This window comes from Cornus florida, unplaced genomic scaffold (assembly GCF_030987335.1).
Source record: "Cornus florida cultivar Cherokee Brave unplaced genomic scaffold, ASM3098733v1 CherokeeBrave_3.0.0_Hap2_Chr08, whole genome shotgun sequence".
Lineage (NCBI taxonomy): Eukaryota > Viridiplantae > Streptophyta > Magnoliopsida > Cornales > Cornaceae > Cornus > Cornus florida.
The window spans coordinates 23,690,433-23,717,842 of NW_026775578.1; the positions used below are offsets into that span (position 1 = coordinate 23,690,433).

The 27,410-nt window shown below is 31.1% G+C and overlaps 2 protein-coding genes and 1 long non-coding RNA gene across 3 annotated transcripts; 1 reads left to right on the top strand and 2 right to left on the bottom strand.

The window, feature by feature from the left end:
* Positions 1–9,193: 9,193 nt before the first annotated feature.
* On the top strand, positions 9,194–13,462 carry LOC132270845 (LIM domain-containing protein WLIM2b-like). Its single transcript, XM_059772056.1, has 6 exons — positions 9,194–9,445; positions 9,704–9,932; positions 10,265–10,364; positions 10,463–10,497; positions 10,613–10,702; positions 13,021–13,462. Exons 2-6 carry the CDS (start codon positions 9,798–9,800, stop codon positions 13,228–13,230), a joined length of 570 nt encoding a protein of 189 aa, XP_059628039.1. The 5' UTR covers positions 9,194–9,445; positions 9,704–9,797; the 3' UTR covers positions 13,231–13,462.
* A 594-nt stretch (positions 13,463–14,056) lies between these two features.
* On the bottom strand, positions 14,057–16,806 carry LOC132270846 (uncharacterized). The gene is made up of 2 exons (XR_009469592.1): positions 16,185–16,806; positions 14,057–14,308 (listed from the first exon to the last, which is right to left on the bottom strand). It is a non-coding gene; the product is annotated as an uncharacterized LOC132270846 (long non-coding RNA).
* A 2,194-nt stretch (positions 16,807–19,000) lies between these two features.
* Positions 19,001–25,027, bottom strand: LOC132270851 (probable sugar phosphate/phosphate translocator At3g11320). The gene is made up of 4 exons (XM_059772061.1): positions 23,972–25,027; positions 23,159–23,262; positions 22,791–23,019; positions 19,001–19,555 (listed from the first exon to the last, which is right to left on the bottom strand). Exons 1-4 carry the CDS (start codon positions 24,419–24,421, stop codon positions 19,409–19,411), a joined length of 930 nt encoding a protein of 309 aa, XP_059628044.1. The 5' UTR covers positions 24,422–25,027; the 3' UTR covers positions 19,001–19,408.
* Positions 25,028–27,410: the final 2,383 nt, after the last annotated feature.

Below are 27,410 nucleotides of genomic sequence, written 5' to 3' on the forward strand. Positions count from 1 at the left end.
GGGTCAAGTATTCATCAGTACTGTCTGGTGAGCTGGTTTCTTCATTTCTGTAGGCGAGATTGAATTGGTCTAATAACATTTTTTCTTCATTTATTATTTCTTCAACTTCTGGGATATCTCAATCTCTAGAGGAGACTTAAGGACATGAGGAATTCTTGCTTTAACAAAAATTTTCATGTTAATATTATGATCGTAGAGTCTAAAACCAGGATTGTAGTTAGGCTAACTTGACGATAGGCTTTGTAGTATACCAGATTGTTAAAGGTAGCTGGTTCTATCTCATTACGAAAATTATTTACAAAATCAATATATCGGGTAAGAACTTTGACTTCTGTAAGATCAGAGTGAATGTAAATTTGATGCTGTCCCAGAATTATAGCTTCATCTTTTACCCATTCTGGGGGAATACTGTGGATTTAAAGGAGAATTGGACTTTCTGGCATGAAATTTTGGGTTAGTTTCTGTTCGAAGGCAATGGCTTGGTTTAAACGGTGAAAATTACATAAAGAATTTAGATATTCTAAGGGTGTGTCCTTTGGTATGGTAACACTGTAGATCATTCCTAATTCTAACAGCTTACTTAGATAATAAATGGTTGTTTTTGTAGAGAAAATGGTTTTTCTAGTTATTTCAAAAGGAATAAAGAAAATAGGGTTTACATCTAACAAGATAATGGCCATAGGTGTAAGGTTGTCTGTCTGTATAAATCATAGAAAAAAATAGTTATAACGGGTTCCTTTGGGTGGACTGTTGTTTCTGAGGTAATTTTGGATATCAACCCATTCCTTGAGCCCATATGACTTCATTTCTTCAAGGATAAGTTCTTTGATGTTTTCATGAAAGAGCTCAACTTATTGTCTCAAGATTTTTTTTGTTTGTGGGAGAAAACATAGGTAATAACTTGGCATACTTGGTTTGTACCTGCAAAAATTAAACCTTCTGAAGATTTTCATCTTCATTAGTCCGTTGCTCAGAAATAGTTGCCTCTGTGGGATTTGCTGTTATTTTTTGATAAGCTAAATTTAACTTTTTATAATGAGATATAAGTTTCTCATGTTCTTGCCGTAAATAAGTTTATTAGATAATACAAAATATTCTCTTAAAGTATTTAGATTTCTGACGAGGGTTCTATCGGGGTTGTTTCTAGAAAACCAAATATTATTTAAAATAAGTTTTTGGTCAGGAAAAAAATTATGTCTAGCGCGAAACTGTTGAGTTGGGTTTTGGATAATCAGAAGAGGATTAGAAGTGTCTGGTATAAGGCTATAGCTATTGTTGCTCTTGATTTCCATTCATGCAAAATTTAACAATCAATTAGTAAACCGGATGGAATATCTGCTAAATAATTGTCTTTTCCTTTGACATGTTCAAATATAGGTTTAAAACCTCTTATAGTAATACAGTCAATAAACCTTTCCATCCTTAAGCTGATGCATCTGTCTAAATTATTTTATAACTTTTTTCAAGTGGGTGTTGTAAAGGTTCTAACTGAGTGACTAGAGATTTAATTTTCTTAACTAGCTCTATATCTTGAGTATTAAAATATTTTTGACCATGTTTGCCTAGTTTTGAATACAATGGTCCTACTAACTGTCCTAATTTTGGAATAAAATTGCAACCATAATTTAATAATCCTAAAAATGCCTGTAACAATTTGGTTTCTTCTAATTTATCAGGAAAGTCTAAAATCTTTTTGACAATATGGGATTGTAATTATACTTTTCCGTCCTTTATGTATAAGCCTTAAAACTCAATATCTTATTTTTCTAATATCATCTTTTTACTACTTATAATGAGTTCCTGTGTTATAAATTCGTTGAAAATAATCTCAAGATATTTTCTATACTCTTTTTTAGTTTGACTGAAGACTAAAATATCGTCTATGTAAACACAACAGAACTTTGAATGTTTATTGAAAATAGTATCTATTTTTCGCTGAAACTCTTGTGGTGCATTTTTTAATCCAAAAGATATAACAAACCACTCATAATGTCCTTCAGGACATGTGAATGTTGTCCATTCAATGGATTCATCAGCCATACAGATTTGTCAAAATCCTGATTAACAGTCAAATTTAGAAAACCATTTTCTATCTCGGATTCGATTTATTAAAACATCTTTATTAGGGATTTTATAACTATCATCATAAGTATTATCATTTAATCTTTTATAATTTATAATCATACGAGTTTTTCCTCTTTTTATTTCTGCATGATTTCTAACCATAAAAGCTGGACTCCTATGTCTACTATTACTTTTTCTTATTACTTTTAGTAATAGCAGTTCCTTAATTTATTTTTGGAATTCTTCTTGATCGTCTAGGGTATGAGGATTATCTTGTATCTTTATAGTTATAAAAGGATTTATTATATTTAATTTTGCTTCAATTTTATTTTTATACCAGTGTTTCTAGGGATCTTCGCTTAGAATCTCTGTGGTTTCAGCTAGTCTTATAAGATAATCAATGTTTAATTCGGGGTTTTTAAATATAGCTTTATTATTAAGGAAAATCTTTGGTTCATCTAGATGACCAAGAAACATTAAGGTTTCAGAAACGTCTTCTAAAAATTCGGATATATCAAATAAATTTTCTGTAATTTCTTCTGTCATAGGTAAAGTATTAACATAAGTAATGACTCTTTTTTCTTTTTGAGGAATATAAAGATCTCTAGATGGAATAAAGGTTTATTTCTTAAAAAACTGTAAACCTGTAGGGGTATACATGAATCCTCCGGTGAGTGAGTTTATAAAATTTAATCCTAAGATAAAATCATAGGTGTTAGGAATATTATTAACAACATAAGTTTGAGGTAAAACAAACTTTTCATTATTAATTAATATATAAATGTTTTGGACACAATGGGTTATTGGAAGTTTTTCATTATTATATTGGTTCATGTTAACATTATAGTTTAACCTTACCAAGTCTTCGTCTGGTACTAAATGTTTTTGAATTATGTTTTTGGATGCTCCAGTATCAAGCATAGCTGAGGTTTGAATTAATTTTTCTCTAAATTCTAATGTTATCGGGAATTGAATTAGACTAAATGGTTTATATATTGAATTTATAGATTCGACTAAAATATCCACTTGCTTATCTTTATAATTTTCATAGCAATTATGACATAATAAAGTTTTACAATGATTTTCACAGTAATGACCTTTTTTAATAGATGTATTGCACTGTTTACAATTATAAGAAGAAAATTGAAAACTAACTAAGATATACTGACATGATGGATTACTTATAGTGTAAACGAAATCTTCTATTGAATGAAGCCCTTGTTCAAAGTCTTCATCATTATCACAGTTGTTATCTAAGCTCTCGATACTATATATACTTTCATTATCATCGTCAGAGTCATAAATACTTTCTAGTTCATATAATTCTTCTTTCTGTTCTTCAATATCTTCAAGTATGTTGATCTTTTCTTGTATCTTTTTAATAGGATTCTGCTTGTATTGATGAAGACAATTTGGTTTAATGTGTCCTGGATCTCCACAAATAAAACATTTGCAATGTCTTTTTTTTGTGGGTAAAGTATTTACCTTATTATCTTTGTCTTTATTATCCTTTTTATCTTTATTTATTTTTTGCTTTTTATACCAAGGCCACTTTCTAAATTGCCAAGGGTTAGTTTTGACATAAGGTTTTTTATTACAATAGTTCTTGTATGTCTTACTTTTGCGTAGATTATATTTTTTAGGTTTATTACGTTTATAATTATAATTTTTCTGAGGCATACAACCATACTGAGGTGGAAAATCTATTTGTCTACATGTATAATAAAATTATTTTTTGATTTATTTGGATTCTTTACGTTGTCTACATTCTGTTTTTAATATGTTATATACATGATTAACTCTATCTCCTATGGTTAGCGTATTGCGTCTTGGATTTTCTAACCATTTTTCCCATATTTTAGTTCCTACGCTTCCGAGTAACTTCTAAAGATACCTATCGAGTAATGTTTTATCTCCTATTTTACCAGTGGCTGCAAAATACTCAAAAAACTTATTGGTGTAGTCTTTTATGTATCGAAAATCACAAATCTGCAATAATTTTAAATTACGTAAAGCTTCGTTTTGCTTTATTAAAGTGTCATCTAGTAATCTATCTTCGCCAACTAATACCTTTTTTATTAGGCTGATAAAGCCTTGAATTGTAAAATTATCTCATAAGAGGGCATAATCATTGGGATAAATTACTTTATAAAACTACCACCAATCATGAATGGTTCCCCATAATAAGGTTTCACAATAGGTTAGGGCTTGAGTTCTATTGTCAAAATTGGTCAAAATAGATTGCCTAACATAATCTTGTTCCCAATTTTCGATTACTTTTGCCTAATCTTGGGGATTGTGCCTTGCTATGTCTAGTATTGTACCTGCTTGTTGCGCTGGTACATTCTCATAATTTCTATGATATTTGTGTCCATGTATACATATCTGGTATATTTCTATTTTCTATATACATTTCACGTGAGGGATTTAATCTTTGCCCAGTAATATAGTCGTCATTTATGGTATTACTACATGAGGCGTTAGTCTTTCGTTGGTCAGTCATTTCTTGGTCAATTGACTGAGATTCTGATCCTTCGAGTGCTTTTCCTTTTCTATGTTCTATTACATTTAACTCTTCTTTTACTGTGTTTAACTCTGATGCTGTATAGAAGCATTCAAATCTTACGCTTAGAATATTTTTCTTAATATCATCATTATTTCCTTGTCCTAAGTAAATACTTTCGATAAGTTTGTATTTAGGTTCTGGATACTTGTCTTGCAACACTTCTAACTCTAAATTATCAAAATCGTACATTATTTTATCTAGAATTTCATCTTCCAATCTATCATAAAGGACATTTATCTATTCGGGATTCTCTATTTCTATCAGTGTAGTTAAAAAATCTTCTTGGGTATCATCTACTAAATTGTCTTGTCTTTTATAATTACTAAATCTTATGCTAACTTCTCCACTATTTGAAACATATATTATATTATTTTCGGGAATCTTTTTAGGTGTAGTAATAAGTTTAGGTAATTTCCATTCTCTTCCTTCATGGGTAATACTACTTATTTTTCTAGCTTGTATCATCTGGACATATTTGCTACTAAAAGGTTTAACTATTTCACTAAATTGGGTTTTAAATTTCAAGTTATACTGATTAACTGCTTTTCCCATAAATAAAGTATTAACTAATAGATTTTCAAATTGTCCTGTCATATTGTATCCTTTTGTAGATATAACTATCTTAATATGTTTACTGAATTCTCTAGCAGTCATCGCGTAATTGGGGATACATCCTACTATTGCTGCATTGTCGGCTAAATCTATTTCGGCGCTGGCTATTTGTGCTTGTTGATGATTATTCCATCGGTCATCATAAATATAAGCAAGTGCTCTAGTTTCTATTTCTGCTCTGTTTAATCCTACTAATCCTATCATTATGACGCCTAAATGCATAAGTTCTAAATTATTATCATTTAATTCTTGACATGTTTCGGGTGTTATAAGGTCTAAAATAACTTGATTGTTAACTTTACTTATTTTTCTTTGGTTAAAATGATTATATATCTTACTCTGGAAGTTTAATAAATTATTAGAATAAAGATTAACTTTATTTTTTACCTTCTTCATTCCTTGTTCTATATATTTTTTAGCATCATGTTCATTATCATATAGATCTTCTACTCTCATTAAATTTACACGCTTGGTTGTTGCAGGGAAGGACTGATTATTGGTCGACAACTTAATTTCTTTTATTTTTTCTGATAATTCGGATAATTTTTTAGAAGATTCTTTAGGAATATTTTCTTGTATCACTTCTAATTTTTCTTCAAGTTTATTAACTTTATCAGATAACTGGAGTAATAACTGCATTAAAAAGTTATTTTGTCTAATATGTATATTGGTTGATTGTACGTCTGTTTTAAAACTTGTAAATCCTATGGGTTCTTTATCAATTTTGTAAAGTTCAGCTAACGCAGTTAAATAATCAGAACTACTAATACTCATAAAACTATTGTAATAATCTTTGGATATCGGTTTTAAGGGATTTTAAATAGTCTATGATTATTTTTTGATTTTCAGCAATATTTTTAATATCACTATTGATATCTTTAATTGCGATTAATATTATCTTGTTATCTAAATTATTTGGACTAGAATTATGTACTACTTGTTTTTTAATATAATCAAGATTTTCTCCGAGTCGTTTTATAGATATATCTAAATTATTAAAGTCGAGTCTATTCTAAATTAAAATCTTTGTCGTCTAGCTTCTAAAATATTCTGTATTCCAATAATTCTTGATCTAATTTTTTCTATTCTTCGTTGTAGACTACGCTTTGTGTTTCCCAATTCTTGGGCGAAGTAACAGCATCTAAGTACTCTTTGACAACATTCTAGAGTTTGTAGAAGTTCTTCTTTAGATATATTGAACATAAAATAAGATTTAGGGGCAAAAATATAATATTACGAAGTGCCTTGACTTTTAATTCATGTTCTCCTAGATATGCAAACTACGTTTATGTAATGATGATATATCTATGCTAATACCACTTATACGTAATTTTCCCTTTATCAAATAAAGTATTCTTCAAGTTGGACCAATTTTGTTCCACGTCCGTGACCTGAAAATACTGCAACATTCAGCTTTCTCGTGCTTTCATGGTAATGAATGGTTATCATCACCGTCCATCATGAACTGCAATCGCATGCAATACATTGTCTCGTACTAGTGATTCAGCCTCATGTGATGCTGTGTGAGTACAGTCTCTGTGAACTTCATTTAAGCATGATTAGTGGCATAAATACAAGGAGTTTAGTGACCTAATATTCATACTAAAAATTCAGTGGTATATAAAAAATTAAAATAAAAAGTTATGTTGCATCCCTGTTTGATCTATTAAATTACAATAATGGAGGATTAATTAACTCTGAAAGGGCAAATTAACATGAGTTATTCCAATTTCTTGGCAAGGGTCATTCATAATAAACCGTTTTCATTATTAGTGTATTTTGTAAAAAAAATAATAATAATAACCAAGTTCATAATATACTGTTCCCATGTATTAAGTATATTATTCAATAAAAATAGGGACGTGAGATTTACACTTTTCTAGGTTTGCACCATAATCTTAAATGAAATAACAATTTTAATTTTAATTTTATAACTAAATTATTATTACTTTTAAATGACAAAACTATTTTTTCAAATTTTCTCTCCTTATTTCTGATCTTTAATATTTTAGGTATCTTTTGACATAAAAATATGATGTGGTTATTTTAAAATTCCCTCAATTTTCCTTTCCTTATCTTTTCAATTTTTTATAGGTGCTGCTACATCTTTCCTCATCTTCTTCTTTGTTTTCATGGTATTGAAATAAAATTATTTTATTTATACAAAATTGCAATTTCAGCTGCCAAAGGCTGCAATGCTTTCTAATTTTTCTTCTTTAAATTCCTCTCATTGTTTTTGTTCATGGGAGTTCGCATAACAATCTTATATATATATATATATATATATATATATATATATATATGATACACAATCTAATTATAAATATTCTAGGGCGTTGATAGGATTTTTACTTTTATTTGTAAAAAATGAAAAAATACTCAACTTTCAAAATAGTTAATTACCTTATGTTTTAAAATAGGTCCCATTATATTTGACACACCATGACTCAAAAAATTATCTTGAATAAATTGTCTCTTTTGAGTAAATCAAGAAAAAAAAAGGATTATTATTATTTTTTTATTTTTTTATATATCTCTATTGAATAAATTATCTCTTTTGATAAAGAAAAACACAAAAAAAATGTTATTTCTATTGAATAAATTATTTCTTTTGACAGGACTAGTAAAATATTATCAACAAAAAAGTTACCGCTTTTGACATGAGTGAAAAAAGGTTAACTTTGTTGAATAAATTATCAATTTCAATTGTAAAAAGAAAAATTCACTATTGGATAAATTATCTTTTTTGACTGTCAAAAAAAAAACTAATGATACGGAATAAATTTTCAAAGTAAAAAAATATAAAGAGTTAATGTTGTATAAAGGATGTTTATGACATTATAAAATAAGAGAAAATGCATTAATGAATTAAAAGACTTTATTATTACTATATTTCTTTTAAAAGAAAAAAAATAAGTTGAACAAAAGTGGAATGTCAATATTACCTCTGAAAATTAACGAACAATAACATATTTTTATTAAGATGGCATGAAAATTTATGATTCTTATTACCAAAAGTGGAAGTATGGATTTTTTTTCACCCAACAAGAACAAAATGTACTTTTTAGCAGCCTTATCAATGTAGATTTTGAGCCTATATTTTGGAATCTAATTTATTATATTTCCCAAAAATATTATTTACTAATATTTTAAGGTTGGGTTTTATTTTAAAAATATATTCCTATATTTTTTTAAAAGTAAAAGTTAATTAGGGGTTAGGATTAGGGTTTTAAGTATTTAATTTTAATTTTCTTTTTTGAAATTTTAGGGCTTTTAAGGTTTGCCGTTAAGGGTTTTATATTCTTGTTAGAATTAAACTGTTTTAGCATTAAGGTTTAAAAGACATTAGGGTTAGGATATGCTTGGAAGAATATAAAATCGTACACTTAATATACCTGCTAGAATTAAACTGTTTTATTTAAATCTATCTTGTTATGATACGCAATTTCTCATTATGCTCGCCGAAGATAATTTCTGTTATTTCCAATTCACCAAATACGATTTTATCAATTTCTGTTATTGTAACATCACCAAATATAATTTTTATTATTTTTACTAACAAAAGTACAATATTTGCAGTAAAATAGGACACCTCAATTGTCAAATCAATGAAAATGATTAAAGCAATCCATAAAATATTGGCATTTAGCAAGGCAATCATTTTTTTTTTTTTACAAAAATAATAATTAATATTTAAATTATTAAAATTGATTTAAATTAATGATTTGATTTATTCAAGTTTATCCTCTAAATGAAAGAAGATTGAATTTTTATTTTTGAATAAACAATCAAAATCAATATTAAGGGGAAAAAAAAAAAGATTTAAATTTCTTTTTTTCAATAAGCAATCAAAATCAATATTATAGTTAAAAAGGAAAAAGAAAAAGAAAAGCCGCGTATGGATCTGTTAGTGTTGGGTGGGGTCAAAATGGCGCCGGTGCACTTCCAGCGAAGATATGTATGTCGTCTCTTTCTCTCTCTACCCTTTTTATCATCCACTTCGCTGCATCCCGCTATCTGCAAAAAGCATAGCGCTTTCTCTCTCTCTCTCTATCTATATACACACACACATACACACACATATATATACCTCTGCCATTTTTGCCGCTGTATTCGTCGTAGTCATCGTTTCTCATCCTTGACTTTGATCGAGAAGTTCGTATCCAAGAAGCTTACGCATCAATGATCTTAAAATTTATACAGGTATGTGTGCATATTCAACCAAACCAATTTAAGCAAATCATCATCTCCGAAACCAGATCTCGATCATTCCACTTGGACATTGTTGTTAATTTTGAACATTCAACATATTGTGATTGCTTCTGATTTCTGAAAAAAGGTTCGACTCAATTGAAAGCGTCTCAGAAGTCAGATCAGTTCATATGCATGAATATCAATATCTACATATTGCAATTAGACGTGAACTGTCTCTGATTTTGCTTTTCATTTTTGTGCTTCAAGCTTGTTTGAGGGTCAAAGTCTTTGAAAAAAGAGCTTGCAGGAACAAATTGGTTGCGAGTACTGAAGATTTACAGATCTAAGGCATAAAGAAATTATGTCTTTTATCGGCACACAACAGAAGTGCAAGGCTTGTGAGAAGACTGTTTATCCGGTGGAGCTTTTGTCCGCCGATGGAGTTTCATATCACAAGTCATGTTTCAAGTGCTCTCACTGCAAAGGAACCCTCAAGGTATCTGCAAATTAGCCAATTTAATCTTGTTGTGAACATGCTTCATTTTCCCCGAAAAATTAGTGGTTTTCACAATTGTTTCTTACTACTTTTGCTGAGAAATCTTTGCTATTTATGAGAGATTATGAAAATACTATTAGAATTAGTAGGTGGCTGATGAACCCAACTGGTAAATTTATTCATACAATAGTTGCTAGTATTGGATTAACTTGTTTAGCGGTTTTTATTCATGCTGTTAATCCAGATTTCTTTATTGAAGATATTCAACTTTTGTGGGTTTTTGGATTATGTATGTAATGTGTGTTAATTTACCTAATGAATGTGTTTGTCAGTTGAGCAATTACTTCTCTATGGAAGGTGTTCTGTACTGTAAGCCTCATTTCGAGCAGCTCTTCAAGGAGACGGGGAATTTCAACAAGAATTTTCAATCGCGTATGCGTTATGATTCTGCCATATAAAGTGCTTTTTTATTTTATTTTCAATGCTTTTGGTTTTACCTGTTTAATTCTGTTGCGTTTCATTCTCAACAGCTGCAAAATCAGCTGAGAAGTTGACTCCAGAGCTGGTAAAGTTTCTCTATCGCCACTGCATACTTGAGATCAGTAGTGGACAAATTTTGCTTACTGCATATTTGTTGCCTTGTGCCGACACTGATTCTTGTTACCTTGTTTGGATTTCAGACACGGTCACCAAGCAAAGCTGCCAGCATGTTTTCTGGGACACAAGAAAAATGTGCTACGTGTGGTAAAACGGCGTACCCACTGGAGAAGGTAGATTCAAGCTCTCAAAAGGACACTTGTTAAATATATTTTGTCTAGAAAGTGAATAAGATACATGTTCGGTTGCAAGCTTTGATTGCCTATCTCTATTTTACTCTACCACCTAATCTGGCTTATTAAATGCTTTCGGTGATTTGAATTGGAATGATGCAATGGCTGCATATGTTAGAATCATTGGATGCTAATAATTTAGATATAGTTGAGCTTATAGTTTATAAGTTTGTGGCATTTTTACAATGTTATGAGTAATTTGTTGCCATATTTGTGACATGACCGTCTAAGAGCTAGTCTGTCCTATGAAGTTACTTTTCAATGTGGAGATGTCCCCATAAGAGTTTGCCTATGAAGTAAATAACTTTTTCCATTGATATTATTTTGTTGTTTTATAGGCATAGACAATGCGAACTTGAAGTAATTAGGACACTTCTCTTAGTTGCGATGATATTTCAAGTACTAACGCAAATATTAAGACGCCTTTGTCATTCTTGATTGATTGTGGCTATGGTTGAATATGATATTCATGCTCTTGCTGGATTCTATCACTTAATGCTTGATTTGTAATTATAGTTTTCTATTTCCTTGTACTGTTCTCAATGTACCTTTTTGCAAAGGTAACTCATATTTGGGCTGTAAATGAGCTTAGCTGAGTTTAGTAGTGACTTGTTTGGGCTCAACTCAATTATGCAGCAGGAGTGTTTGAGCTCGGATCAAATTTAACTCGAGCTCTCACCTCAGTGTTTGAGTTCAGCTCGGCAATGTTCACAGCAAACTCGAACTTGGCTCGAAACTTGCTTACAAAGACACGTATGTTACACAATCATGTATATTATATATTATTACATCTACAAACAAATTTTTTTATATATATATATATATATAAACTACAAATCCATCAAAATATATTCATAAATAAATAGATACATGGAGGAGATGTCCAGTGATCGTCAATTCAATTCCTCTTGATCTCCAATGCAATGCCTCTGTAATTAGATGAGATGTTGTCCTTCAATCGCAATGGATGTCCAATGATGCCGCTGTAGCCAACATCCTTCCATCTCCTCTAGATTACCAAGGAAAAGGCAGCAGAGATAGAGATAGAAAGTGGCTAGAGTTTACTGGATGCTGGCAGAGGGGCGTGAATAGGGCAAATTTTTTCCAACAGTTTGGAAATAATATGAGGGTTAAGGTTTGTGTCTGTATAAGGGATTATGGGGTTTATGAATTAATGGGCTAATCTTCCTAAACAGAACTTCTTCCAAAAAAGAAAAGAAAAGAAAAGAAAAGTTACGAAACAGTCAACCCCTTGGTCTCCACTTTGTTCCACTGCTCCTTTCATTCTTTTGAAGCTTTTGAAATGATTCCTTTAAGTTCTATTCCTAGTCATACGGCTTTGCTCATATCTTCTAAGCCCTTTTTTTTTTTTTAGAATGTGGCTTTTGTTGTTAGGGAGCTGTAGTTTTGACTTGTATGGAAGGGTTTTAAAAGAATTTTTTTATCTCTGTATGAGCATTTTTTTTCTTTCCATATTTTTTAATTATGTAATAGAAGCTGTACTAGAAAATGCATATATGTTGTCAGTTGCTGACAGAGGTGATTTGCATCAGCTTTATGGTTGGAGTTACTTTTGTCAAAACCATAATATAAATTAATATTTGGGTTTTAATATATACATGTAGCCAAACCCAAGTCAGCTGAGGATTGTTGAGTTGCGGCGTTGAATTAAATTTTGTAAAATGCGTGACATACAACTATTAACCAAGTTAACTGAGAAAATCTTAGCCTGGCCATAGATTCTTATAGGCTCTACCAGGTTATCTCTGAAGAATATTAGATTTTGTTTCTCATAGATGCAATGTAGGTCACTGGATATCAGATGTCTATCCAAGATTTATGTAGTCTTCTAGTCTCAGTTTTTGCTTGTATGGTTGGAATAAGGATCTGGAGATCTCATAGCTTTCATATGCATTTAACTACATATGTTTATGTATTCAACTAGCATCGAAAGGTCTTATATAAACTCTCGGGCTCATCAATCTATAATAATTAGCCATGGGAGCCACCGCTTGTCCACTTCTAAAACTATGAATGAAGGAAATTGCCATTTAATATTTTCCTTGGTTTATCAGGTATATATCTATTGCCTAAATGCTGTAGATTGGATAATGTTTTATATGCATCACTTGTAGTCCAGACTTTGCAGTTTTTTGTACTTCTGACATTAAGCGCGGTTTCCCTTCTCTCTCTCTCTCTCTCTGTGTCTTGTTTTATTTTCAATGTGGTTGAACGGTCTGTTTTAATAAAATTTTCAGGTAACGGTGGAGAGCCAGTCCTATCACAAGTCATGTTTTAAGTGCTCTCATGGTGGCTGTGCTCTATCTCCATCAAATTATGCAGCCCTTGAGGGCATCCTGTATTGTAAACATCATTTCTCCCAGCTTTTCAAGGAGAAAGGAAGCTACAACCATCTTATCAAGTGTGCGTCAATGAAGCGCTCAACAGCCTCTGTTCCAGAAGCTTGAAAATTATGTATTCTTATTTACCATTTATTTACTGGTGTTTGATTTGCTCAAGTGTCTTTCTTTTTTATTATTTTTATTTTTATTTTTTTGTCATTTCCATGCTGGAGAACTGGCTAAACTTGGCTTTTCTCTCTTCTATTCTGTCCTGGTGTTGGTGTCTTCTAGTTGTTGATGGAGTTATGGATGCTTGTGATATTACATTTAGCAGGGTATATCTGTCATTCGATCTTCATTTTGATCTCTCATTTTGATCTGAATTTAATTCCATAATAACTCTTTAATGATCTAAACAAGTCGGATACGTGGTCAATGTGATCCCACCTAATATACCATACAATATGTAAAACATATATTATCAAATGCTATAATATATATAGTACTTACATATTATCAAAAAGTCTTAGAATTATTCTCTTCTTCCTCGTACCTCTCCTTATTTTATCTACTCTTAATTCTTTAAGAAATGGTAAGGCTTTGCTTGGATTGCATTTCTGGAAACTGTTCTTGAAAACTGTTCCGAGAATCAGAACAGAGAACAGTTTCTAGTATTTTCAGATTTCAAACCTGCTTGATTAAGAGAATTTACAGAACAGTTTCTAAAAAACAAAAACTCATAAAACTACTTGGTTGTACGAGTTTTTTAAAATAATTTTCTGAACTAAAAAAATAAATAAAAATATTATTGTACTTCATTTTTTCATTTCTTTAATTTATAATATTAACTATTAATGTATATATATATATATATATATATATATATATAAGTGTTAGAAGTGAATTTATTTTAGCTGGTATTCATAACTTAATAAAAGTTGCACAAATACAATGTATCAAGTTTAATTAAAATTTCACTAAATTTATATACAATAAAAGAATTACAGGAATTACTTCAAGTGTCATATGCACTTTTAGTTATACAAACATTAATTTTAGTCATACATAACCAAAACAAAATATTAGAGAATTATACAAATAGCTAATCAAAGCAAAAAATTATAAAAGTAACTTCATTTAGCATTGCTTCGGAATGATGCCCACATTTCATTCTTCAGATCAGTTCTAAGGGCTCTCATTTGTGCTGCACCATCATCAGATAAATTAAGTACATTCAGTACACAACATTGCTACTGTTACCATTTCACCCATCAGCGACATTAACATCTTCTTCCCGATACTCCATAAAAAACGATCATCTAATATATTCTGACGAATTAAATTGTGAATCGTGCAACAAACAATTATTATGAGTCGTTGTCTACCCAACTTATAATAAGGCTTAAGCTTTAAAATGGGAAAACAAGCCTTTAGTACATTTCATACCATTGAATCTTGCACTGGTTTGTATGCTTATATATTTAAATCTTATGTGACTATTTCCTTAGTTTTTTTTTTAAAAAAAAAAAAAAACTTTAATCAGGACACATATTTTGTGTTCCAAACTTTGAACCCTTTCTATCTTGGGTTCTTCCATTAATAACTTTACATGAATTCAGTGCCTACAAACATAAACTACCTAATCAGGTGGTGCAAATTTTTTTTTTTTTTTTTTTTTTTTCCTTTCCCTAACTGTACAAGGACGAACTTCACACTCTGTTAGCCTTGGCTTGTAGCATAAATTACTTGTAAACAAATAAAATGTGTTTAAATAGAATACAAGAGAAGCAAATGTAAGCTTTATGAACTACTCCTTCCTTTCAAGTAATCCTCTAGGGAAGGTCTGCTGCTTTGCTCCATGTTCCTAAAAAATGTGGAATTATCATTCATCCACACATTTCTCCCTCAATATTTTCAGTACTTGATATAAGAAAGAATAAATCAAGGAGTTATAAATTGATAGGAATGAACTGTAGGGTAGAAAAAAGTGGCAATTGTTATTAGAATTTCAACACTAAGCAATTTCCTAGCATATTCTCACATTATAGACCTTACAAATAAATAAATAAAAACTTACTTTTATTAGCAACCTGGAATATGAAAAGATTGTTTCCTTCCCGGAATTAGAACTCAATAGAACATGCATAAATCTATATGATTTATAAGACTATATAATGCCAATCATCATAAAAGAGAATAGTGAATACATGTTATTGAATATTTAGAAAGAATTAGCAAAACTTGAATATATCAAGAATACAAATGGGACAGGTCAACAAATTAGGGATATGTATTGTCCATCTGAATATACTATAAAAGCTTTAGAAGAGACAATTATCTGGAAATGGCTATGACACAATCCAACTATCATCGATCAAAGCATAGTTCCACCACGTTTCAACATTTCAATTGCTTGTATCATTTACAAGTCATTCGTCTCAAATAGTGAAGACACGTACTATAGAGTTACATTCCAACATCAAGAGTAACAGACCAACTCATCAAATTCTTTGACAGATATGTTATAGACTTATAATTGACATTACAAATACATTTATAGCCAGGTAAAGGAGATCACCACAGGAATGAAAGTGAGTTCAATTCATAAAATTTCATGTCATTTTAACCAAAATGAGTCAGAGGACTCGATAACATTTCCACCTATTGAGAAGTAAAAAGAATAGCTACCTTAACTCCAATAGATGGAAATAGAATGACATATAAAGAAAAATGGGAGCCCTAACTCTCTAATTTTTCTCACTTGTAAATTTTTAATTTTTAAAATGGAGAGAAAAAAAAAAAAATCAAACACAACTGAAATACAGAAAGAAAAAATACAACCAACCAAATCAAACCCAGATCTAAAGTTTTAAAAACCACATAAAACCCACAAATCAAACAATTTCAAACCAACCAAATCCATCCATAGAACCAAATTCACCCAAACAAATCAAATAAAACAAACCAAATCCATCCAATCAACACAAATAATTAATTCTCAACCCAAATCAGAGTGTGAACAACCATAAATCGAAAACCCATGCACAGAGATGATTGTAGGAAGAGAAACGCAGATCGACCTTTTTTGCCTAAGAGAAGCGCAAGAAACTGAGAGAGATAGCTTGAAGAGAGACTTTTGCAAAGAAATCTGTCAGAGTGAGAGAGCTTCAAGCCTTGAAGAGAGAGAACACTTGGTGCAGCTGAGGAGATGTGGGTAATGTTATAAACGAGATATCTTACTCCCGTGTTTTTTTTAAGGGTGTGTTTGTGGATAAATAGCAGAAAAAAGAAAATATATGATAGTATTAGTTAGGGGAGAAAAGAAAATAAAATAAATGATAGTAATAATTTCTATTCGTGTTTGGATAGATAGAGGAGAAAAGAAAAGAAATGATAGTTATTTTTGTTTGGATAAGATAGAGGAGAGAAAAGAAAAAAAAGAAGAGAAAGAATATTGACCAAATTACCGTCCTATCTTTTCATAACCACTTCATACATTATCTATTTTCAAAATCTTGCTTCTTTTTTATAGTTCAATGTCATGATAAAAACAAAAGTAAAAAATAAAAAGAAAAAAGAAAAAGTAACACAAGGTTAAAATGAATCATTCAACATGGTTGAAGGTAATAATAGTCTTTAACCTTTTTTATGAATATGTGAAAATTTTATTTTTGTTGTATCTGTTATACTTATCCGACTCAATCCCTTCCCATCCTAAATTTTTTAATAACTTTTAGCATTGTCATACATCATTGCATTCCACTAAGCATATTGGGACATAAATGAAATTACTTTTCTAGTTGTTGATTTATAGCGGGTATTTTTGGTATTAATAACTTATAACTTACTATCCCTCTTTATCTCTCCCTATCTTTTCAAATTAGGAAAGAAAGCATATAAGGGATAGGGAGGGATAGCTATCTCTCCTTATCTCTCCCTATCTTCTCTTTTCTCTCCACTTAACCTACCCAAACACACTTTCACACTATCTTCTCTTTTCTTTTCTCTTCCTATCCCTCCAAATCAACCATACCAAACACACCCTAAGTGAAAAAGAGTTCTCGGTGTTTTCAAAGAGTGTGTCTTCTTGTTTCCAAAAACTCCCATAGCACCTTTTTATTGTTCTCCAAAAACTATAACTATCCGTTTGCATTTTTTCAAAAACTGTTTTTACAAAATAGATCCAAGCAGAAGTAAAATACTGTTTTCTATTTTTTGTCACTATGAAAACAGAAAACTGTTTTCTTAGATCCAATCCAAGCAGGGCCTAAACATCTATGAGAACAGTTTTCTGAAAAACTGTATAAATTTTTTTGCTTGATTTAGTTTTCTGAAAATTCAATTATAAAAAACATGTTTTTAGATAATTGTCTTTTATTGTTCTCAGATAACTGTCTTTTCTCAGAAAAGTGTTTTCTGTTCTCTAATTCTTGAGAAATGTTTTCAGGTTACAAACCAAGCAAAACCTAATTTTTGTATTTTTGTTTTTTCCATTTTTTATTTGTTATGTTTTTCTCTCCTTTTTATTCTAATCATTGTTTGAAAACTATAAAATATGGATTCATTCATAAATGATAATGAGTTATCCAATGAATAACTCATTTATGTTAACGGGAAAGAGATTAATAAATTTTTCAGATAATCTTGAGAGAGGAAAGAAGAAGCCCAACACTAGGATTTGCACATATCGTGAACCCTAGTTTTGAGGATGAAATAAACTGTAACAAAGTGGATGCTTAGATGAGATTGAGCTCCATTAAACTCATCTTTCTCATGGGCCATGTGAATCGTAGTACCCTATCTCATCCAATGCAAATGCAAGCAACATTTCTCTCTTTTACCTGATGCGTGCATTCCTTTCTTATCTCCGTATCATCTTGGTTTTTGTTGTAGAGTGTGTTCAATAGCGGTTGAAAAGCATATTTGATAATGTAAAATTTGTTACAGAAAAATATAAAAACATGTTTGGTGAAAAAATGTGGCTAGTTAAAAAAGATCAAGTTTTTTCTTTTTTTTCTTCAATGCGAAAACATTGGGAAACAATATTTAGGGTCTGTTAGAATGTGTTATGATATTGTTTTTCTGATGTTGGTATTAAAATTTAGGCCCATAACATGTCTGGAAATTGGAATAGTTCATAACATGTCATTTTTTTTTGGCTCAAACACATATTACCAAATTGGTAATATGGCGTGTTTTGGTACTACTAGTACTGGAGTTTCTAAATTTTCCAAAACGAATTTTCGTTACCAAATATGATTCCGATATCTTCCCAAAACACTCCTGCAATAAAACGGTTGCAATAAAACGGTTGTTTTGATATTGACCAAAAATATAACGTCTAAATGGGTTAGCGTTTCTGATTTTGGGCCTCATTTTGGCAACAAACAATGCACTATTGAGATGGTAACAACAGTTACCAAATGTATTTCGATGTCTGATTTTGGGCCTCAAATGTACAAACAAGATTGATTCGTTAATAGAATAAGAATGAGGGAGGAGAAATGAAATATGCTGATGTGGCGGTGTAAAATACACAGCAAGATGTTCTTTATCAGTGATAGATACTAAAACATATATTATAACATCAGATAATATATGTTTTAAATATTAGGTTTTGAAACATACATTATAACATTAGATATTACATTTCGATGTTCCTTTTTTATTTATGTTGCTTTAGTATCATCTGTTTAGCAAGACGCGATGTTCCTTTTTTCTTGCTGGACAGTCTTATCACGAGGACATCCATACTGAAAATGCTATCAATTAAGTTGAGGAATCAAACTGTATCATTGTTTTATATGAAAATTTATAAGAAAAATGCTATGAAGTTCAAACAAGAGCATCTGAGTCATATGACATGTCTTCAAGCTAAAATTACACAACATAACAATGAACTGGTAAGATTATGGTGTCTTTCATTAATAAATCAATATGAGAAAAAGCTAAAGCATACCAACTGCGTAAGCCCAATTATACAAACCCTTCCCTGAAAGAATAAAAGATAAAAGAAGGAAAAAATAAAAATAAAAATCTTCCTCCATAAAACTAAGATAGAAAAAATAGAGACAAATCAGTTGTTTATTGAACTTTCTTCCATTCTGGCTAATCTGGTGTTGTTGCTGATACAAATGGAAGCCCGATACCCAGGTTTCCCGACAAAAATAGAATTTAGAGGGCAAATTCCGCGACATCACCTGCAAATAGATTGTCCAAACTTGCCTCCAGACAGGATGCCACTGCCTCACATACAAAGAACAAAATAGATGGAATTTGCGTTAATGGTCTGTATCTCTATATCTCATTTACTACGCTTCTTGGCTTCACTGTAGAGGATAACCCCAATTACTGTGAGTGTATAGCCAAACATCCCAGTAACTGACACTGGATTTCTGAATATTAATATTGAAATCACCACAGCCACGGCCCCTTTTGCATTTCCTAGAACCTGGAAGAGCCAGCAGGTATTTGGTTATCAAAACAGAAACAAAGCATCCAGGAGATGCTCCCAAAAGGAATAACGAACTTCAAAAAAATTTAAAAATAAGAAAAAAAGATGGGAGTAATTTATGGAAATTAAAATTATAAATGTGGCAGGACTTTGGAATATAGGACCCCAAAAACGAGTTATGTTCAATCTTATGAGTCTATACCATACTCACAATGTTTATAGTTTACTATTAGAAAGGCATATTACAAAAGACTATATTTTGAAACTCAACAGCTTAAAGAAATCTCACCCTTGCACTCTTTATTGTCACACTAAGGATGTAATTTGAACGGTCAAACTAACTCCTAATAGTAAGCAAAACACTTGGTGCCAAAAGGCAGAAACATAATTCTACCTTGACATAAAAAAAATATATAACAAAATAAAAAATAAATAAAAACTTTATTTTCTTAGTCTGCTATGATAAATAATGGACTAAATTTTTGGGATAATATGAAAGAACAAAGTCAGCTCCACTAACAAATTTAAAAAGGGAACTACTATAAAGTTCTTGCTTTGTTCTAGTGTTGGGCTTTAATTAACTAGAAACAGAAGAGACTTGTCAAAAGGAAAAAACTAGAAACAGAAGAGAAAAAGAAAATCCTCAGGATTTGTCCAAAGACCTATCCAAATAGCTTCTCAAGAACCCCTCAGAACTGATTTCAAATCTTATATACCTTTTAGAAAAATTACATGATATAGTAATCACGTTTCAATGTTTTCATTTCAAGGCCCTCTTGCCCAATTAGCTCACATGGAAATGGAGACATTCATATTTTGTGTGTGTGTATCTTGGCATCTATTCCATTTAACTGCATATGCTAAGATCCAGAAACAGGGCCAAATTGAGTTCTGCAATTATTTTTCTCATGCCTAAAAAGAAAAGTTGGGGATCTAAGTGATGCATAGTTCCAAGATAAAAACTTTGCTCATTTTGTATATTATTAGATAATAATAATATGTTACGAAAAACGGGAACCCTAACGACCAAAGAATGCATTCCTCTCCTCTTTTCATTCCACATGCATTTTTTGGCTATGTATTCAACAAATTATTTAAACCCATATCCATGTTTTGCTGCTATAAAGGGCTAGCCCATTGCACGAGAACTCTTAACTCTAGGGAGGGTTAGATGTAACCTTAGCTCCAGATGCAAAGATGTAGTTTCCCGTTTCAAACCCATGACCTCTAGAGTTCATGAAGGGCTATCCTCATGTTTTGCTGCTATAATTAGTGGCAATTGACACCAGCATTGCAGAATTACACAGCTATGGGGTCTTTAAAAGGTAGACATAAGGAACACCACAAAGTACGTGTGCCTTTCTAATTTAATTTACTTAAATATATTTATCTTTTCTGGGAATGTGCACTATGGACATAATTAACTTGTTCCTGTACAACAAACATTTTTTCAGCCTCCCGATACCAAGACTCACCCATATACAGGCGAGTCTCAAAAATCACATGAGAACCGGCCAATACTCTGACCAAACAGCCGAAATTGCCTTGAACTGGTCGGTTGTATCAGAGAACCAGTCATTTTGTATGTCAATTTAGAATAATACTTGAACAACCCATTCTTTGAGATAACCTGGCTGATTACTTTAAAACGGTGCAGTTTGGCTCTTTTAGCCCAGAACTTGCCCATCTCACTTAAGAATATTTTTCTTGCCCTCCAATGTGATGGTTTTATAACTCATACATGCTCACATCTTCTTTACGTGTTTCCGAGGTGGGACTTATGCATATGTTATTTTTTTTTTTTTTACACTTATCCGACGTGGGACATGTATCACAAGTTTTAAGTTAAACTTTTAACTTCTACCTATGTTTCACAACTATTAAACAAGTATAATATTCACAAAATCCAATGAATTAGAGGGTTTATATGAGCTACATAAAAGGAGCACATGAAGACCAAGAGAATAACATCTTGTGGGGTTGTGGAACATGTATCACAAGTTTAAGTTAAACTTTTAACTTCTACCTATGTTTCACAACTATCAAACAAGTATAGTATTAAAGGAAACCCAATAAAGTAGAGGGTTTAATCCCAAGCTTTGACTAAATTAAATATTTTCTTTTCTTTTCATTTTTTTTTCACATTACCTCATTACATTAAATCAATACCTTCTCATTTTCAATTGTCTCTATTATAATAAATTTATGAGAGATTCCTGATTCTCTCATTCAATCAAATTAGAATCTCATTTTCAGTTTAGCATAATGGTGCTAGTTTTTATTTAACAAAAAAAAAAAAAAACTTCAGTTGCTCATTATTATAGACTACATAATAAAAATTGATCATTATGTCTCATTTAATAAAATTAGTTATATGCATACAAAATCATATACCTTTTATATTTTATTTAAAATTTTAATTTTACTTCCATTTTTGTTTTTTAATTCCTGTATGTTCTATATGTTATGAATTTTCATTTATTTCATAATTGAGTTTATTTTTATTCACTAATTTCGTAAAAAGTATAATTAGTAAGCCTTTTTAATAGCTGCATCGACTCAAAATTCATGAATATGTTATTACTTGTGTTAAATGATGTTCAATGTTCAAAAAATTCAATAAAAACCACTAAAAATCCATCTATATTGAATTATATTGTAAAAACTTGCGTATCAGTGCATTTTGAGCACTATGTGCATGTTGAAATAAATTCAGGACTGCAATAATCGATTTCATTATGTTACGCCGATAGTGGCACCATGACTATGGCCGCAACCGTGACTACGAACCATGTCTTGTACACATCTTGTAAGTAATTAAAGGAGGATTTTGTCATACTTTCATAATTTCAACTAGAAATGATATGTGGGACCAACATAATATGTGGGACCAACATTTAGTTACTCTTTAAAGTTCAGTTTTCAGTATTAAGGGTTGCGCGCCATAATAGATTGCAACATAAGCAACCAAAAAATGCATTTATTGGCTCTTCTGTAACACCGTACTTTCTTATTTCTTTGTTCTCCTTTAGATTTATATTACTGTAATTTTACACTTCATAAATTTATTATGAATAGGGCTAATATAATTCCCACTTTCTGTTTCCTTTATAACGAAAATTACTGATTTCATGTGGTTCAAATACTGAACTTGAACAATAGTTTCAATAACAAACATAAAACATATTGAATGGAAAGAGTACAGAAGCTTAGAACAGAAAGGAGGGAATACCTGTAGAGTCAGAGCACTGGTGTGTTTTGTAACCAAAAAATTGGTCAAATTCACAAAATATGCTAGCGCCGAATTGAATAGCAGATACCAGATGATCCTAAAATCATCTCTTGCAAGTGCCAGTGTGACGCCAATTACATTTTCTTCCATGAAGAGTGTCGCAGGAAGAAGTACTACAACAGCTACCGGAGCCATGTACAGTAGGAGGTTCATAGAATTCAGCTTTTCCCTAAACAATAACAAACCTTGGATATCAATTTCCAGATTCAGAAATTAGTTCAAATGCAGGAGAAGAAAGTCGTTCCATTGACTTAACTCAAATATACAACAACCAAGTATATACAAAAACGGCAACATATTCATATTACCCTTCAGAAGAAAGCAAAATCCCTTGAACCACCGACTTGAGTGCCCTTGCAGCCGTAGCACCAACACACATTATAAACCCAAAAAGATGGAAACTTGGTTCACCCTAAGACCATGAAAAGAAAAAGATGACAAGAATCAGAGGTGAAATAGTATGCTACAATAATATCATTTCAGACAGCAGAATACAAAGACCTGCTAATTCCAAAGTATACAAATCAAACCAGCTGAGATGCAGAAATTAATACAAATATTGTATAAATGCATGTTTTAAATAAAAAACAATTGTGCTCTCTGTAGAATTACTTAAAAGACATTGGTAATGGAATGAAACTAAGGACCTATCTTCGGGAAAGAAAAAGAAAAAAAGAAATGAATTTAGAAAAATAGAAGAGTTTGGAAATTCATTTGGTTGATAATTTTCCACTGTTCTCCTTAAAGAGAACATAACCAAGCATGACCTATGTTTTCTAATATATGATTCAAATGAGCAATATCCTCCATTCAATCAAGCCTATATAACTTTATTCAGCTTAGTTGCAGTGAAGAATTTTATTTTTTAGGAAACCAAAGTAACAAAAAACACAAAATTCCCAAGTTATTTCCTATTTATTTTAACCCCCTCAATTTTCTCATTAAATTCCCCAATTTCTTCCTCCCTAGGTTATCAAAACCCACTTCAACAGTTGCAACTGTGAACAAATAATTCAATGGAAATAGTTACCACCAATTGAAGCACAAAATTCTGAAGTAGTAAAGAATAGTAATTTATCAACAAAATTGATTCATTTGCAGATAGAAACAGAGGCTCATACCCCACTGGCAATGACGACACCAGTAACAACAGGAATGAGAGTCACATAAGTGAGCCAAGCCTCCCTCTTCAACGTCATCAAATACGCAAACACCGCCGTGAAAAACGGCGTGGTTGCCCCGATTGCCTGATTGAACGAGACCGGCAAGTACCTAAGCGAGATGTTACCGCTGACAACAGAAGCACAAAAGATCATACTAAGGGCAGAGATCTTCATGAACTGGAGACGAGATCGGATGGTCTGCAATGGGACCATCTTCATCCACACAATACCAACATAGCTCAGCAGAGAACACGCTGTCATGTGACACATGGTGAGGAAGATCGGGTATTTGAAGCCATAGTTGCTGAGCAAGTACTTGTTCAGCAACAAAACCCCAATGTTCGATGAGTACCAAGACGTCACTAGCCCGATCGTGAAAAATCGACTCGAGCCCTTCATTATAGACATGAATGAATCGAATCGAATCGAATTATACTATTCTAGGGATTTGAAATCGAAATGTAGAGGGAGAAAGTAGAGTGAGAGACGCCCAAGGATTGTATTTGTGCGAGAGTTGAACTAGGATGCGAGAATTGATATGTTAGGGTCATGGAGAGAGAAAAATAGAGGAGGACGAGGAGAGAAGAGGGAAACGAAGAGAGATCTGACGAGAATCCGTGAATCTAGAGAGAGAAAGAGATCATGTTCTTCCATGGATCTGATGGAATGTCATGAGAGGAAGCGAAGAGACTGATAGAGACAGACAATATATATATATATATATATATATATATATAGAGAGAGAGAGAGAGAGAGTGGGCGGCAGAGGGTGTGTTTGTGTGTGTGATTGATTGTGGAGGGATGTCGCGTTTTGAGGACGACCGACGACGAGTCGACGGGTTCTGCTGTGCTGTGTTCTGCAGATAGAGGGAGAGAGAAGAGAGGAGAGTTTTAAAACAGGGGAGGTAAACGCGTATGTGGGATCGAGTCATGCACTCTTCATTTTTTTATTTCTTTTTCTTTTTTGACGGCTCTGTGGTACTATCAATTTACTCCATCATTTATCTTACATAAATATATATATATATATATATATATGGTAATGCTAACGTGGAGTCGATCTCATGATAATTGTGGTGAGTTTTTATGTTTTTTTATTCTGATCCTAGGACGTGTTTTTAAATGTCTTTAAAAAATTATTTGCTTTTATAGTCAATTTTTTAATGTTGGTTACGTGATATTGTAACTACTATACTATTATTATTATTATTATTATTATTATTTGTTTAAATGAAAGTTTATGACAACTATCTTGAAGTCGATTTTATAATAATATTATTTATAAACAATTCAATATATATCTTGAATGTGCATACATATCTTACTGATAGATCTAAAATTCTTAAACTAATGATAAAAAAGATATTCTAACATTGAGTTTTTTCATTTATTTTTCTGTCAAACTAATATTAAGTTTAGAAACACTGAAATATGTCTTGGAATTAGAGTTAAAAACTAAATTTCATTTTATTTTAATTTCAAGATATTTTTTCAGTTCTTTTAAACATAACATGTACTGAATTGGTGACTTGAATTTGAATTCAAATAAATTTAAATTTAATCTAAAATTTGTATTTTTTTTTTTTTTGAATTACAAATTTAACGTATCGATTTAATACTTCAAACACAACAGTATTAAATTAAATTCAAGAAACAAATGAATTGAGCAAGCTTAAATGCTTCCTTAAAGAAAGTGTACAACTACACAATTAAGTAAAGGACACAAAACCCCTATATATAATATATTGTCAAATTACACTCAACAATCTCTTCCACCAATGGAAGGACAATTTCGTCATATCAACTAATGGCCTTATCTAATTTTATTGTTAGTTGATGGTGTTTTTATAAGGACAATACTTTAAAAAAAAAAAATAATAAATAAATAAATAAATAAACAAATGGGGCTCTATCTATGCATGGATGAGGAATGAGACTACTATTGACTAAACAGTGAAACATCATGAGAACCGGAACGACCCTCCAATTTGAGAATTACCTAATGGGGAGTTGATTGTCACCAAGAGGAGAGATATAGTAATTACAATCAAACGTGAAAAAAATGGAGAGAAGAGAGAATTATAATTTGATTCGGATTTATTTGGGTTTAATCAGAATGCTATTAAATTTTTTATTTTTTATTTTTTAAAATGTAAGGACACTTGTCAGTTTAGTAATGCGCCACATACGTAGTGAGTATAAATTTCTTACTTACCGGTAAGTAGACAAACATTGTCATTTTTATAGTTCAAGGAGTAAGGGGAATTTTGTAATTTAAAATCTTAAATAAAAAACACAATTAAAAATATATATATATATAAAGCACTTTAAATATGCATTATTTATTTTTAATTAAATCTTTATATATAGACATAATTTTAAAAAAAAAAAATATGGAAATATTTGGTGAGCCTCACATGGTGGTTCTCTCTTTGGCACCGCTTATTAAGAAAACATCAAAGTTGAATAAATGACTCTCTCTCTCTCTCTCTCTCTCTCTCTCTATATGTAATGTCAAATGTCAAACAGATACTTTAATGGAGTATTAAAATGCTAGCATTTATTAAAGAAAAAATGCATTGTTATGGCATTAACAACATTAATAATGGTTTGTAAGATTCCCACTGCCCTTGTAACCGCCAAAATTTGAGTAATGCTCTAAATGCCTCCTATAGATTTTGGTGGATGAACTATCACAATAGTTTATATTTATGTGTGCATGACACGAACGACTGTGCACCGAACATGAATATCTTCTCCTTTCTAAATGTTTAACTCATTAATTGATTATCATATCAGTCATTTTTTTTTGTTACCATAATCAAGTTTATGGTTTTCCTAAAAATTTTAATAAATTGATTCAAACAGAATTAGTCCAAATACCAAACGCGGTCTTATACAGCATCTCATGCATTGTATAATTGTATTGGGTGTATTGTTAACCTCACAAACTAATAGGTTGAAAAGTACGTTAAAGCCCCTTTTCTGCTTGTATACTCAAAGTTAAGTTCACCCCACGGTTCACATTCTCCTTCACTTGGGGGACACTTTTTGCATTCCAAGGTAGTAGAAAAGGTCGTATGCTTAATCTTGCATTATATATATATGTCAATTTATTATTCCAACATGGAATATGATATAAAATATTTGTGTTTTATATAGTTGACGACTCCTGAGTGAAACACTGCAGGATGAGAGATTGTCTATTTTTATCTTTTACTAACAAAGAATTTTTGTTAGACTCTATTAGTTAGAATAACAGTAAAAATTGATTAATTTTACATCATTACTCATTTCGTTATTCTGACTAAGATTTTACCTACGTACCCCAAGGTATTAAAAAAAATTCCTACTCAATCTATATATATATATATATATATTTTTAATTTTGCCAAAA

Bases quoted from the DNA above. Each gene is read 5' to 3' on its own strand.
- LOC132270845 (XM_059772056.1), top strand. From the start codon at position 9,798: ATGTCTTTTATCGGCACACAACAGAAGTGCAAGGCTTGTGAGAAGACT. The intron at 9,933-10,264 runs GTATCTGCAAAT...TGTGTTTGTCAG, and splicing joins ACTGCAAAGGAACCCTCAAG to TTGAGCAATTACTTCTCTAT. The intron at 10,365-10,462 runs GTATGCGTTATG...CATTCTCAACAG, and splicing joins CAACAAGAATTTTCAATCGC to CTGCAAAATCAGCTGAGAAG.
- LOC132270851 (XM_059772061.1), bottom strand. From the start codon at position 24,421: ATGTCTATAATGAAGGGCTCGAGTCGATTTTTCACGATCGGGCTAGTG. The intron at 23,263-23,971 runs GTATGAGCCTCT...TCATGGTCTTAG, and splicing joins GTGTCGTCATTGCCAGTGGG to GGTGAACCAAGTTTCCATCT. The intron at 19,556-22,790 runs GTATTCCCTCCT...TGGCTCTTCCAG, and splicing joins CCAGTGCTCTGACTCTACAG to GTTCTAGGAAATGCAAAAGG.